Source organism: Bos indicus x Bos taurus, chromosome 13 (genome assembly GCF_003369695.1).
Source record: "Bos indicus x Bos taurus breed Angus x Brahman F1 hybrid chromosome 13, Bos_hybrid_MaternalHap_v2.0, whole genome shotgun sequence".
In the NCBI taxonomy this organism is placed as follows: domain Eukaryota; kingdom Metazoa; phylum Chordata; class Mammalia; order Artiodactyla; family Bovidae; genus Bos; species Bos indicus x Bos taurus.
Window position 1 is genome coordinate 43,834,911 of NC_040088.1, and position 14,323 is coordinate 43,849,233.

The 14,323-nt window shown below is 45.0% G+C and overlaps 1 protein-coding gene across 7 annotated transcripts in view; it reads right to left on the reverse strand.

Annotated features, from left to right (window-relative positions):
• RIN2 (Ras and Rab interactor 2) overlaps positions 1–14,323 on the reverse strand; it is a 207,762-nt gene that overhangs the window by 43,703 nt on the left and 149,736 nt on the right. For 5 of the 7 annotated variants that reach the window (XM_027559602.1, XM_027559603.1, XM_027559604.1 and 2 more), the window contains one exon: positions 4,048–4,128. The exons of the other annotated variants lie outside the window; for them this stretch is intronic. In XM_027559602.1, coding sequence (XP_027415403.1) covers positions 4,048–4,128 — 81 coding nt within the window. The remainder of the gene's footprint in view (positions 1–4,047; positions 4,129–14,323) is intronic. 7 annotated transcript variants of the gene reach the window in all.

Genomic DNA, 14,323 nt, shown 5'->3' on the forward strand with positions numbered 1-14,323 from the left:
CTGGACCTATCCTGGCCCGAGGCCCCGTCCTTCATCACCACTTCTTCTGTCTTCCCCTCCAGACTGAAAGCTTTCCAGGGGCAGACACTGGGTTCTATGTCACTCTATATGTCTAACATTGTAGCGAGTCCTCAACACCCCTCAACACACTCAACCTTCCCCTTCTAACCCAGTTTTCACAGGGTTCTAAATATCCTAAATGCTGTTTACTCTGTTTTCTGCAATTAAGGCATGTCTTCACCTTGAGCAAAAAGAAACTCTAAGTGCTAAATTCCATACAATAACCATGAGGCCAAGAGTATGACTAGGCAAGCTCTGAAAACACAGACAAACATTCCTCAGGCACACTCATTTCATACCCATATAAACTGGATTTCATTTCCTTTCAGGCACTTTCACTATTAATATTATTTCTAACAGAATCCCACAGTGGAATGGTATTACACTATTCATAAAACCATATTAATATTATTCATAGTTGCCCTAAAGTGGAAACAGTCCAAATCTCCATCAACTAAAGAAAGGATAAGTAAAATGTGGTATATCCAGAAAATGGAATTTTATTCAGCCGTAATGGTCATTGATTCTTTTTATTACTGAGCCATTGATCAATGCTACAAAATGGAAGACTTTGAAGACTCCATGGAATGGAATGAAACCTTGAGAATCCCACACAAAGTGAAAGAAACCAGGCACAATAGCGTACTGATCCCATTTATGCAAAATATCTGGGTTAGATAAAAACACAGAGACAGAAAGATTAGTGATTGCCAAGAACTGGGAAGGGGTTGGGGTAGGTCATGACCACTAAAGGGTTTGGAGGTTCTTTCCAGGTAACAAAAATGTTTTGGAATGAGATGAGCTGATGGCTGTACAACTTTGTGAAGTACTAAAAAAACCCACTGAATTTTATGGTATGTGAATGAAATCTCAGTACAAAAATATCACCTTGACGTATATCATCTCCTCTGCCTCCCAACCCTAACCCTATTTCTGAGTACTTAATCCCGATTTTACAAGTGAGGAAACTGAAGTTCAACAAGCTCCAGAGTAATAAACAGCCATGAAATGGCAAAGCCGGAAATCCCAGAAGTTTGGTGTTTCTCCAGCTTTGCAGCTAAGAGGTGAGATCACAAACACCATGTGGCTGTAACCTGGTGCTGTCTACTGTTGGCCAAACCTTCAGAAATACTCTCTTATCTGCTCCTCACAGTAGCCCTGAAAGGAGGTGCCAGGATCTTAGCTTTCAAAAAGAGGACCTGGAGGCTCAGGCCGAGGAACAGCGCTCTGCTGAGAGAGCATGGAGGTCCCCGTCTAAGGCTGCCTAAGCTCTGGGGTATCTTTCCTCTGCCACATTCAGAGTTCTCCATGCTGGTCATCCCTGTGGTCCCCCGTGGTCATCCCCACTGGCCCCAACAGCCAGTGGGACCACCAGGCCTGACCACCCATGTCTGCACGGCTGAGTTCAGGTGGGATACACACCATCTTCAAATGTGTGCACTCCAAGAGACCCATACATGTGGTCTGAAGGGAGCCTTCAACAGTGAGGAAGAAAGGTGACAGGGTCTGAATGTAAGGGGAGAGGGGAGAAGGGGTATGCCACCCCACCGTGGGCCACTCTGCTCTAAGAGATCACGTGGGGCATGCAGACCTAGGAACCACACACCCCCCGCCACCCCATGACAGCACATGGGCCACTAGAGACCGTACCCCACCTTCTCCCCTGCCATCTCTAGACCTGCTCCAGATCTAAAGACTCTCCAGATCTAAAGAATCTAGGGCTTCCATTCAATATTTACATTTCATCTGTTCTCAAGTAAGGAGTGTTTTCCTTTACTGCTGCTACAAGTTTCCACATGGGGCCATCTGTGCCCAGAAAGGGTAGTTCCTCATTCTGGAAATGCCATTCCAGGGCCTCCAGGTGTTTTGAAGAGAATCTCTGCAGTGCTCAGGACAAACTCTTCACAATGAAGCTGGCATAAACATTCCTTTCCCATGAGGTAAAGAAGGCAACTTTACAGCACTGGTTTCCACCCTCGGCTGCACATGAAAATTGCCTGGGGAGGATAAATTTTTGTGATGGCTAGACAGCACCCCCAGAACAAACAAATCAGACACTCTGGGGGCAGAATGCAGACGTCAGAATGGTTCAGCTTCCCCAGGCAGCCCCAGCCTGCACCCAAGTTTATAACCATTGCTTTGCATCAGCGCTTGAGCCTGGGGGAGCAATCCCCTGGGGAAGTGACCACATGCGCTTCCTGGTTTCAGCCCCAAAGGTTTTGATTCTGCAGGTCTGGGGTGGGCCCAGGACTCTGCATTTCTACCAAGCTCTGGGGGAATTCTGATGCTGCCAGCCCCAGAGCTCGAGGAGCACAGGCTTGAGGCCTAAGAGTAAAATATGCACTTGAACCCAGACCCAATTAGGTGGTTGGCGTTTGTGTTTTGTTTGGGGCTGAGAGGACACAGGTAACATGCCACTGAAAGAGCTCTTAGGGGATTTCCCTGGTGGCCCAGTGGCAGACGCCATGCTCTCAATTCAGGGGTCCTGGGTTCGATCCCTGGTCAGGGAACTAGTTCCCACATGCTGCAGTTAAGACCCGGCAGAGCCAAATAAATAATAATTATAGGAAACCAAATAAAGACACATGTCAGCCCTGCCATCTCAAGTTGGTGATATTTTGGAAGTGTGAAAGTGAAAGTGTTAGTTGCTCAGTCGTGTCCGATTCCTTGCGACCCCATGGACTGTAGACCACCAGGCTTCTCAGTCCATGGAATTCTCCAGGCAAGAATACTGGAGTGGATTGCCATGCCCTCCTCCAGGGGTTCTTCCCAACCCAGGGATCAAACCCAGGTCTCCTGCATTGCAGGCAGATTCTTTCTTTACCATCTGAGCCACCAGGAAAGCTAAGAGATGTTTTATCAAAACCAAATTCTCCTTCCCCCAACATGGCAGTCTGGACACTTGTGTACTGAGAGTGAATAGGTTGATACCTCTTCCTTAGAAGGGCCCAGCCTGTGCGGTTAAGCAGCCTTGGTTGTTAAGCAGCTACAAAGCCTTTGTTCTGACAACTGACCTCACCTACAAAAGCCAGGGCCCAGACAGGAAGGCGGTAAATATGATTCATGGGACCTCATAAAGGAGCAACCATAAATTAGACCTTGTCTTTGCAAATGACTAAGCTCACGCCTTTATGCAGCCAGCTGTCTGAGGTTTATAGCCTATGATTACAGGACAGATTGGCTTTTATGGGGACAAGGCTCAGGAAAGAACTAATGAGGGAAACACTGAAGCTGTAGTGGATGCTGTTGGCACCCTGCCTGCCAAGATCCCCTCGATCAACTAGGCACCCGTGCCCCTGTTACTATGAGTGCTGGCTGCCAAAAGCCCACAGCTGCTTCCTTCCCTGGGCAACCCAGGAAGCTAGCCACCCCCACCCACCGGGAGCAGATGCATGGCTCAGGACTTGGTGACACAAGTGGAGAAGAGGCTTTCTGGCTTCAAGGTGGGACAGGTCCAAGGTGGGTGCCAGTCAAACTTCAGGGCTCCCTGCAGGGTCAGGCGGAGGCCACACCCCAGCTGAGCCCCCATCTCTGGCTGGTTTCCTCCCATCACATCCTATTAGCCCTGTCTCAGGCTCTGCGTCTAGGGAATCCAATCCGAGAAAGAACCCGATGAGATTCGATGCCATGATTTCTAAGACAGATGTGAGGAAGGACAAAGGAGGAGAGGCTTATAAAAGACAAACCACTGAGCAGGAGACACAGGACGTGGTCACAGTGGGGAGGCTGGCACCTGCGATCCGGCCAGCTCCCTTTTTAAGCTTTGTCTGAAGGTGGCAATTAATATCTCCGCCACCGTGCAGAACTGATGAGCGGCAGACTCACGTATGGATGCTGACATCAGTAGGTGAAAGATTTAGGGAACAGAACATTTACAGCCTTAAAATACCACCCCAAGTGTTCCTTATTCTGAAGAAGGAAATGTGCCCTGACAAGGGAGAAGCCACTTTGACCGAGTGACCGGGATTGACATCTCCACCACCTCACCTGCTGCCTCTGATGCGATGCTCTGAAAAGGTTATAGCATCACCGGGTCTTCCTGCCCCCAAACGCCTATAACCTGAATCCCTATGGGAGGAAACAGAAAGACCCACATTCAGGGACTTCTGCAAAGCCACTGGCCTGAACTCTTCAAAAATGTCAGTGTGGTAAAAAATTAAAAACAAAAAAGGGCTTCCCTAGTGGCTCCATGGTAAAGAATCCACCTGTCAGGGCAGGGGACCTGGCAGGGCTGGGAAGATCCCACCTGCCGCAGGGCAACTACCCATGCGTCACAACTACTGAAGCCCATGTGCACTAGAGCCCACACTCTTAATGAGAGAAACCACCACAATAAGAAGACCGCACACGGAAATTACAGAGCAGGCCTTGCTCACCACAACTGGAAGAGGTCCTTGCACAGCAACGAAGACTCAGTGCAGCCATAAATAAATAAATAAATCTCAAACACACACACACACACACACACACACACACACACACACACACACACAAACTGTGAGTTATTGTAGAGAAAAGGAGACTAAACAGATGTGATAATCTCACTGAGCGCACAGAACCAATCACATACGGCCTCAGAATAAAATGCAGCTAGAAGGAACAGTATCTGAATGAGGAATACATATGCGATACTACTGTGTTGATATTTAATCTCCTGACTGTGATAATGTTATTACGATTCTGCAGGAAAATGTTCTTGGTCTTAAGAGAAGCATACTCAAAAATTCAGGGGCCAAGTGTGAAAATGTTAGAAATTAAGTACCAAGTAGTTAACTCCTCCTCACCTCTCACCTCCTCAAAAAAAGGGAAGAATACAGAGGGAAGGAAAAGGAGGTGAAATCCCGACAACTGGAGAGCAGTTATAAATAGTACTCTTCTTGCAACTTTTCTGGAGCTTGAAATTTCTCAAGTATTAGGTTGGGAAATGAGACGGGAAAATACATGGCGCCTCACTGTTGTTGTTTTTGTTTTGACTGTGCTACATGGCATGTGGAATCTTAGTTCCCGTACCCACTGCGTTGGAAGGGCAAAGTCTTAATTAACCACTGGACCACCAAGGAAGTCCCTTACTGGGTTTTATGAGCAGAGGATCCATTTATTTATTCAACTATTAACTAGTATTTCCAAATATCTAGGCTACTTTCAGGGAGGGGGGAGATGAAGCTCAATTATGGATTCAGTGAGCCCCATACCTGCACGTGAAAATCCTGGGCAAATCAAAAAATGCCCTACAACCCTAAGATGGCTTTAGAGGCAGAGAATAAACACTGAAAAACTCGGACCCTGTCTGCTCTCATTCCAACTGGGCTCCAGGGCCCGGCAGCAGATGGCTGATGACCACACCTAGCCTGGGGGGCAGGGCTCTCCAACATTCTGGTCACATTCAATGCCAGGCTGTTCAGAGTGTGGGACAAGAGTGGCCTTTCCACTTGGCTGTATTCCTGTCATTCCTGGGACCAGGCGTTGGTAGCCTAGGCAGGTGCAAGAAGAAGCAACGGCAGGCAGTGCATTCTAATTCAGGACCAAGGCCTGCTTCTTCTATCACACATCACAGAATCAGACTCATCTCAGAGGAACCATGAACTTGCAGCAGTGTTCCCAAAGGATGCTTTCTGATCCTCATCCAGAACCCCAGAGTACGGCACAATCCATCCAGGCAGCTATTAAGGTCCAGTGTCTAGACCAAGCGTGTTCAGTAAGGCTCCCTTGTCTTTCCAATACATCACTCCCTCCCAAGCTCCTATCCAAAACAACACATTACTTTACACTTCAGTCTTTCTTAATGATGGGCAAATAAGAAAGCAATATTAATACAAAGGTGCTTCCCTGGTGGTCCAGGGGTTAAGAATCCACCTGCCAGTGCAGGGGACACAGGTTCAATCCCTGGTCTGAGAAGATCCCACATGCCGCAGAGCAACTAAGCCCGTGTGCCACAACTACTGAAGTCCGAGTACTTGGGGCCTGTGCTCAGCAGAAGCCACCGCAATGAGAAGCCCAAGCACTGCAACAAAGAGTAGCCCTGGATCACCGCAACTAGAGAAAACCGGCCCACAGCGATGAGAACCCAGCGTGACCAAAAATAAATAAATCTGTTTTATTTTAAAAAGAAAGCAATACATAATAGACATGAAACTTTGATGTGAAGTTGTTTCAGCGCAGTGATACAGTCGGCAACGTTCTGTGTATAAGAATCTTAATTCAGCTGTTGAATAGCAAAAATGCAGTTTAAAGGAACGAGATACAAGCAAATACCAAACTGTCATGCTCAACAAGGGCACACAAGTCTGTTTGGCAAATGGGTCTCAGAAAGAGTTCAGTGGTCCAAAGGGCTCTGTCCTCAGTCAGGACATGGGGACAGAAGTATAAACCTCAAAGAGAAAGTTCTCCAAACCTATCCTATGTGCATTAGAAACACATTATTAAGGGACTTCCCTGGTGGTCCAGTTGCTAAGATTCTGTGCTCCCAAAGCAGTGGGCCGGGATTCAATCCCTGGTCAGGGAACTAGATACCACATACTGTACCTAAAGATCCTGCATGACACAACCAAGATCAAAGATCCTGAGTGCTGCAAATAAGACCTGGTGCCGCTAAATAAATAAAATATTAAAACTTCCTTTCCATTAAAAAAATCATTAGGCCAAACAATTATACTTTTTAAATGGACAATTTATATCAACATCTATGATAAGCTGTACTTGATTATTGTTCAAGGGCAAACGCTATTTCAACTAAATCGTTTAAATGTGTGCTAAGACTGTTCCTTTCTAGAGCAGAGTGTTAGATCATAGTTCAAAGGAAAAAGGGATTGGTTTAGTTCATTAACGACTTTAGAAAACCTCTCTTAGAATGAATGGCAAGTGCTCTGAAGACTTATATCTATATAATGATATATATAAGGTGGGCTCCCAAACCAGATTCTATGGCTCCCTTCTGGGTGTTTGCATGGAGGAGGAACAGGCATCTTTGCACAAACCCATCCCTTCTGCCTGGGAATTTGGTACCTTTGTGATCTTCACGGAAAACCCATCCTTACACTTTAACCAAGTTTTTTGTCTTGCCTCTACTCAAAGAACTCTGTGAGTTGAATCATCTGAGGACTGGATGACTGAGTCTGCAGGCATTTGGAGGAAGGGTTATTGCAACTCCTTAAAATGCACCTTGGCTTTTGGCCTTTGTCCCTTTTCTTCCCTACATCCCAGCTCTCTGGCCCTACACACCACCTTTGGTCTCCTCTATCAGGTAGTTAGTTCTCTTCTTCAAAGGGGAGTCTGCCCACTGTGCCTGCTCCTTCCTGGCCAATCCCAGGTGTGGGCTGTAGGACTGAGTAACTCACAAGGGCACTGGATTTAGGATGTGAAGGGGTAAGAGGCAGGCTCCACCCAGGTTTCACCTTCCAGGCCCTCCCTGGATTTCCAGCAAATATAACTCAACTCTCAAGGAAGACTCAGAGTTCTTCCTGCAACCTAAGGGCTGGCCTTCCACACCCTTAAGAAAACTAAGAGTTTGTCTTTGTTTACACTGTAAAGGCCTATTACACAAAGAATGAATCAAGAGAAATGGATGGGGCTGGTAATTACCAATAAGTTGCTAGTGTTGTCAATAAAACAAAATGAAAACAAACAAACAAAAACAATAAGAGCAGAGTCCCGGATTTCAAGTTGCTTTTGCTGAGGATTTAATTATGACTTAAGATTCATCTGCTTGCCTCTTTCCCTGACATAAAGAGCTGAGTCTGGCTACAAAGCAAAGAACTCAAAACCAAACCCCCCCTGGTAGGACAGAATAGATTACTTTTCATATTTTATAACTTTTCAGTGGTTTACAAAAATTGAGAGTAATTCCCAGAGAGTGCTGGATATACTAAGATAGTATATGGAAGCATGGTTTTCATTTTAATGTCCAGCATTTAATAGCCATATGGATTTAGTGTAATTCGCCATTATGGTGGAGGTATTAATTGACTTTTCCCCCCATTTTTTATTGTGGAAAAACACACATAATATAAAAGTTACTATCCTAACCATTTTTAAGTGGTGTTGAATACATATGCATATTGTTGCACAACCATCACTACTGATAAAAAAGAAATGACAGGCTCCAAATGGAGTTATTTGTGCTGAGCCCACTAAAACTTCCTAACTAAGCTAAGTATGGTTTCAACCTTCCTCAAGAATGTGACCTGTAAGCAGCCAACTTGAAATTTCCTGGTTAACACTAATAAGACATACTGTCTAATAGGCCCCTCCTTTTCCTTAGGAGGGTGACCTTGCTATAAACGATGAATTCTTTGCTAATAATTTCATTTTCCCATTTCCTCTCTACCTTAAAAAACCTTTCCTTTCCTGCAGCCCAAGGGAGCGCCTTTTTCCTCCGTAGATGGAATGCTGCCTGATTTGTGAAGTATAAATTCATGAAGCCATTCACGTCCAGACTTCTTTTCCTTTTGCAAATCTAAAACTACCTTTTATTTATTTTTTTAATTTAATTTTATTTTTTAACTTTACAGTATTGTATTGGTTTTGCCATATATCAAAATGAATCCGCCACAGGTATACATGTGTTCCCCATCCTGAACCCTCCTCCCTTCTCCCTCCCCATACCATCCCTCTGGGTCATCCCAGTGCACCAGCCCCAAGCATCCAGTATCATGCATCGAACCTGGACTGGCGACTCGTTTCATATATGATATTATACATGTTACAATGCCATTCTCCCAAATCAGTGCACCCTCTCCCTCTCCCACAGAGTCCAAAAAACTACCTTTTAAACAGTAATTCCCATTCTTCCCTTCTCCCTAGTGCCTGGAAACCACCATCTACTTTCTGTCTCTATGAATCTGACGACTCTAAATCCCTCATATAAGCAGAGTCATGTAGCACTTGTCTTTTCATGGCTGGCTTATTAAATTTATCTTAAATGTAACACGCAGCCAACTTAAAGAAAAATATCAGGCAAATGAATAGCAAAGATGGCACATGAATAAGTGAAAAACTGGGCACAACGGATGATGGGCTAAGATGATTCGAGTAAGAAGACTATTTTTCCTGTATTAATCTTCACAAACCTTCTCTTAGTTTCAGCAGGGAAGACCACCCTGAGAAGAGCATCTATCGCCTCTTCTCAGCCCCTCCTTGCGACATTCACACTTTTCCCCCCATTTCATTTCCTTTTATTTCCATTTTTTAAAAATTGGCATATAATTGCTTAACAACGTTGCGTGAGTTTCTGCTGTACAACGATCTGAATCACCTATACGTATATGTCAAAACTGCTCTTGAGTGTCTGTAACTGGCTGCAACCCACCTGTCAAAACCCAGCACAGGGAGTCCCCTGCTGGTCCAGTAGCTAAGACTTTGTGCTCCCAATGCAGGGGGCCTGGGTTCCACCCCTGGTCAGGGAACTAGATCCCACACGCTGCCACTAAGACCCAGAGTGGCCAAATGAATAAACAAATAAATAAACAAATGCTTAATTTAAAAAAAAGAAAAAGCCTCTTAGGTAGAGAGACAGAAAAGACCAGCTCATCCCAAAAAGATACATCTAATAAAAATTTCTGGCAAAGGGACCAATTCCAAATGTTGCTAAACACACATACACATATACATAGCAAACACAAATTTCCCAGAAAACCTTTCATTTCAGAGATGCCTGGTAGCTGATGTACAATGATTTCCTAACACTCTCAGTCATGCAAACACTTCTTTAGAATGTGTGAAGCCAAATAAAACCCACTGTGTAGTGGTCCAGTCTGGAGGAGGGGGCCCCAGTTCATTCTGGCTGTATGTGGCTCCTTTCTCCGTTTATAACAGAGAATTTGCCAGGTGAGCTGAGAAGACTCTGACCTACCACTTGGGATGGAAATGTGATGGGCAGAGGCCTGGGAGGTGGCATGTTCTCATAAGGAGCGTGGCAGGTCTACCTTCATTGAAGGGAAATTAGAGGCCATCTAGAGGAAACTAGAGGCCATCTCCTTCTTTGAGGTCAAATGCTAGAAATTGGTAGAACTGGGCCCAGTCCTGAATTGTGCAGTTTCCCTACACCACAAAAATGGGTATTTTCATCCCCCAAGGCCTTTTTGTCCCCTTGAACTCCGCAAGGACAAAGATGAACAGATTTGAGGTGACGGGCTTTATCCCCCCTGGCCAAGGGTTGCTACTTGCTGGGGGAGGAGGGGAGGCCTTGACTTCGTCAAGAAGATTTCTAAAAGCAGTGACAGGAGGATTTTTATGAAAAAGCTCCATCAACTGAGGACCAGTTGGAGAGAACAGAACAGGAAAGGGAACATCAGGGGACGTGGCCCTGCCACTTGCAGGAGAGGAGAAGGATTCAGTGACTTTTTTACTTATGAACTTCCTGCCAATGACTTACCAGTGAGAGATGGAAAGGGCAGATAGGAGCCCGTGCTGGCAGGGTCTCCCCTCATTCCTGTAAAACTAAGAAAGGAACAAAGGACCTGTTGTCCTGGGCACCCTTGAAGCTGAAAACAGGAGCAGGAGCCAGGCGGGCTGTGTCTCACCCGCTGATCCCGGAGCCCAGCCATTGGCCAGCGTGGAGCTTCATGGAAAAGCAATTCTCCTTAGGGTCACACCACGGGTGTCTCAGAGCCAGATTCAGTCAGACCCTGCATCTAACTGACCCGATGTTCTGCAGCAAAGTCAACTACCAATCCAGCGGCCAGCCAAGGTCTGTAAAGGCCGCAAGAGATCTGGGCCACCAGCCCCACAACAAAACTCGAATCTACTTCTAGAACACACTGTGCCTTTCCAGAATTCTCCAAAAACGTCCTTGTAAGTCAGCGAAAATCATAATCTACCACTCAGATGCCCAGGAAACACTGGCAGGACATGTACCCAGGCAAAGAACGAAAATAACCAACGAGCAATCAGAAGGGACTATATCTCAGGGGGTGGGTTCGTGGTAATACTGATTTTTATTTTTTGCATTATGCTTTTTCTACAATGTGCAGGTTTTGCTTTTGCTGATCAAAAAAAGAAATCTTATATGTTCTTTTTAAAAGCCTTCCCTGGGACTTTGCTGGTGGTCCAGTGGCTAAGACTCTGAGCTCCCAATGCAGGGCACCTGGGTTCCATCCCAGGTTGAGGAACTGGATCCCACATGCTACAGCTAAAACTTGGCGCAGCCAAATAAATAAACAAAAATAAATGTTAAAAAAAAAAAAAAAACCTTCCCCAATATCACCAGTCAAAATGGGCAAAACAACTGTTTCGGGAACTGTTGATTTAGAGGATGTCTTTACACCTGCTCACCTCATTCTTTAAGGCTGAGTCGCATCTTTGCTAAAACCGCCTCCCACCTGGAATTACCCACATCCTCGCTAAGGTCCCCAGGACATCTGGCACAGTCCACTATTATGTCCTCTTCCCATTATATGATATTTGTTGACCATTCTTTCTTCCTTAAGTTGTGTAACACTTTAGGCTCCTGTCTAGGTATGTTAGCAAATAGCACCCGCTCGAAACACATTTTATGTAAATTGAACTTAATTGTTGCCACTTTGGTAACAGTGTGAGAAAAGAGTTGGTCAGTCCACGTAGAATTCCTTGATACCATAATCCAAACACCTGCATAGTGGTTGGAAATCAGGAAACATCTTAAGGAACTGGGAGAAAACTGGTCAGGCAAGTCATGGCAGAATATCCTCACGGGCATGATGGGTCACTGTCTTACTGCAAAACTATTTCTGCTTCTGATGAACCGAGCTCTGTCCCCCCAAAAGCACCCCATCGTCCTGCTTCCACTGAAGGAAAGAGCAGCTGTGTCTATGGTGTCACTTGAGTGTTTCAGACAAATGGGTCTTCAACTCAAGTCAAAGAGCTTCTCTATCCTGTTTGCCATCAGATAGTCTTCGAGAAAGAAGGTGAACAGGCGAGGGCTGACAAATCAGAATTAATGGAAATATGCGTGGGGTTTCGCTGGCGGCTCAGTGGTGAACAATACACCTGCCAATACAGGAGATGTGGGTTCGGTCCCTGGGTCAGGAAGATCCTTGGGAGAAGGAAATGTCAACCCATTCCAGTTTTCTTATCTAGGAAATCCCATGGACAGAGGTGGCTGGTGGGCTACAGGCCATGGGGGTCTCAAAGAGTCAGACACAACTTAGTGACTAAAACAACAACAGTGTTAATAATTCTTAGAAATAGATCATGTGTAAGATGAACATAAACTTTGATAACAGTAAGCATTTTTTTTAAAGAAAGAATCTAAGATGCTACAAGATATAGCTAAGATTCTGTAGCAAGTGATTATTGTGAGCTTCCTAGGAGACAAACCAACTTTTCTGACAGGTGTGGTTGGTTCTGGGCATGGTCTGCTCTCAGATGCTGTGGGACCTAAGGATGAGCCCCAAATTCTGAGGGGCAGACAGGTTTCCAAATATGGCAAAAGAGGAAAATATTGCTTTGCACAGGACACAGACACTATGTCAGGAGACAAAACACAAAGCGATTTTGCCTTTGACGACTTGAACTTGTTCCAAAAGACCTCATGAAAAGATCCTCCAAGACTTTCAGAAGACCAAAAGTAGCTATAATCAGTGGAGAATAGTCACCCTGCACATACTATTTCAAGAGGAAAAGATGGAAAGGAATAATACAAAGTGACATTAAATTCTGTATTTAAAGTCACCGATATTGAGGACATGTATTTATTAACTATGGGAAACTGTATTGGAGGCTAAAATGTATTCTGAGTTTAAATGAAGAATTTAAGCCCCCCAAATAGCCAAAATGGCTCTACCAGATTTGGGTGCATATATTTCTTAGTTAGGGATTCTCAGGCAGCACTAGTGGTAAAGAACCCATCTGCCAATGCAGGAGACATAAGAGATGCAAGTTTGATCCCTGGATCGGGAAGATGCCCTGGAGAAGGGTATGGCAATCCACTTCAGTATTCTTGCCTGGAGAATCCCATGGGCGGAGGAGCCGGGTGGGCTACAGTTCATAGGGTCGCAAAGAGTTGGACACGACCTAAGTGATATAGGACACACATGCTCACTGCAACTAAGAGTGTGCATGCCAGAACTAAAGATCCTACTTGCCACAACTAAGACCCAACACAGCCAAATAAATAAGTAAATAAATTTAAAAAGGTAGATGACAGCAAGTGTAGATAAGAACAGAGCATTCAGAACTCTCACACACTGTGGGTGGAAGTGCAAATTGACATAATGACTTTGGAAAACTGTTGGGCACCATTTACTAATGTTGACTATATAAGGATCCTACAACCCATCAATTCATTCCTATGTCCCGAACTGAAGCTTGTCACACATGTTCCCCCCAAAGACACAAGAATGTTTAGTTCAGTTCAGTCACTCAGTTGTGTCCAACTCTTTGCAACCCCATGAATTGCAGCACGCCAGGCCTCCCTGTCCATCACCAACTCCTGGAGTTCACTGAGACTCACGTCCATCGAGTCAGTGATGCCATCCAACCATCTCATCCTCTCTCGTCCCCTTCTCCTCCTGCCTTCAATCTTTCCCAGCATCAGGGTCTTTTCAAATAAGTCAGCTCTTCACATCAGGTGGCCAAAGTATTGGAGTTTCAGCTTTAGCGTCAGTCCTTCCAATGAATATTCAGGACTGATTTCCTTTAGGATGGACTAGTTCGATCTCCTTGCAGTCCAAGGGACTCTCAAGAGTCTTCTCCAACACCACAGTTCAAAAGCATTAATTCTTCAGTGCTCAGCTTTCTTCACAGTCCAACTCTCACATCCATATATGACCACTGGAAAAACCATAGCCTTGACTAGACGGACCTTTGTTGGCAAAGTAATGTCTCTGCTTTTCAATATGCTATCTAGGTTGGTCATAGCTTTTCTTCCAAGGAGCAAGCGTCCTTTAATTTCATGGCTGCAGTCACCATCTGCAGTGATTTTGAAGCCCAGAAAAATAAAGTCTGACACTGTTTCCACTGTTTCCCCATCTATTTCCCATGAAGTGATGGGACCAGATGCCATGATCTTTATTTTCTGAATGTTGAGTTTTAAGCCAACTTTTTCACTCTCCTCTTTCACCTTCATCAAGAGGCTTTTAGTTCCTCTTCACTTTCTGTCATAAGGGTGGTGTCATCTGCATATCTGAGGTTACTGATATTTCTCCTGACAATCTTGATTCCAGCTTGTGCTTCTTCCAGCCCAGCGTTCACAGCAGCATTATTCAAAATAGCTCCACACTGGAAACAATGCCAATATCCATCAACAGGAGAATACAACTTGTGCTGTATTCATAGAATGGAATACACA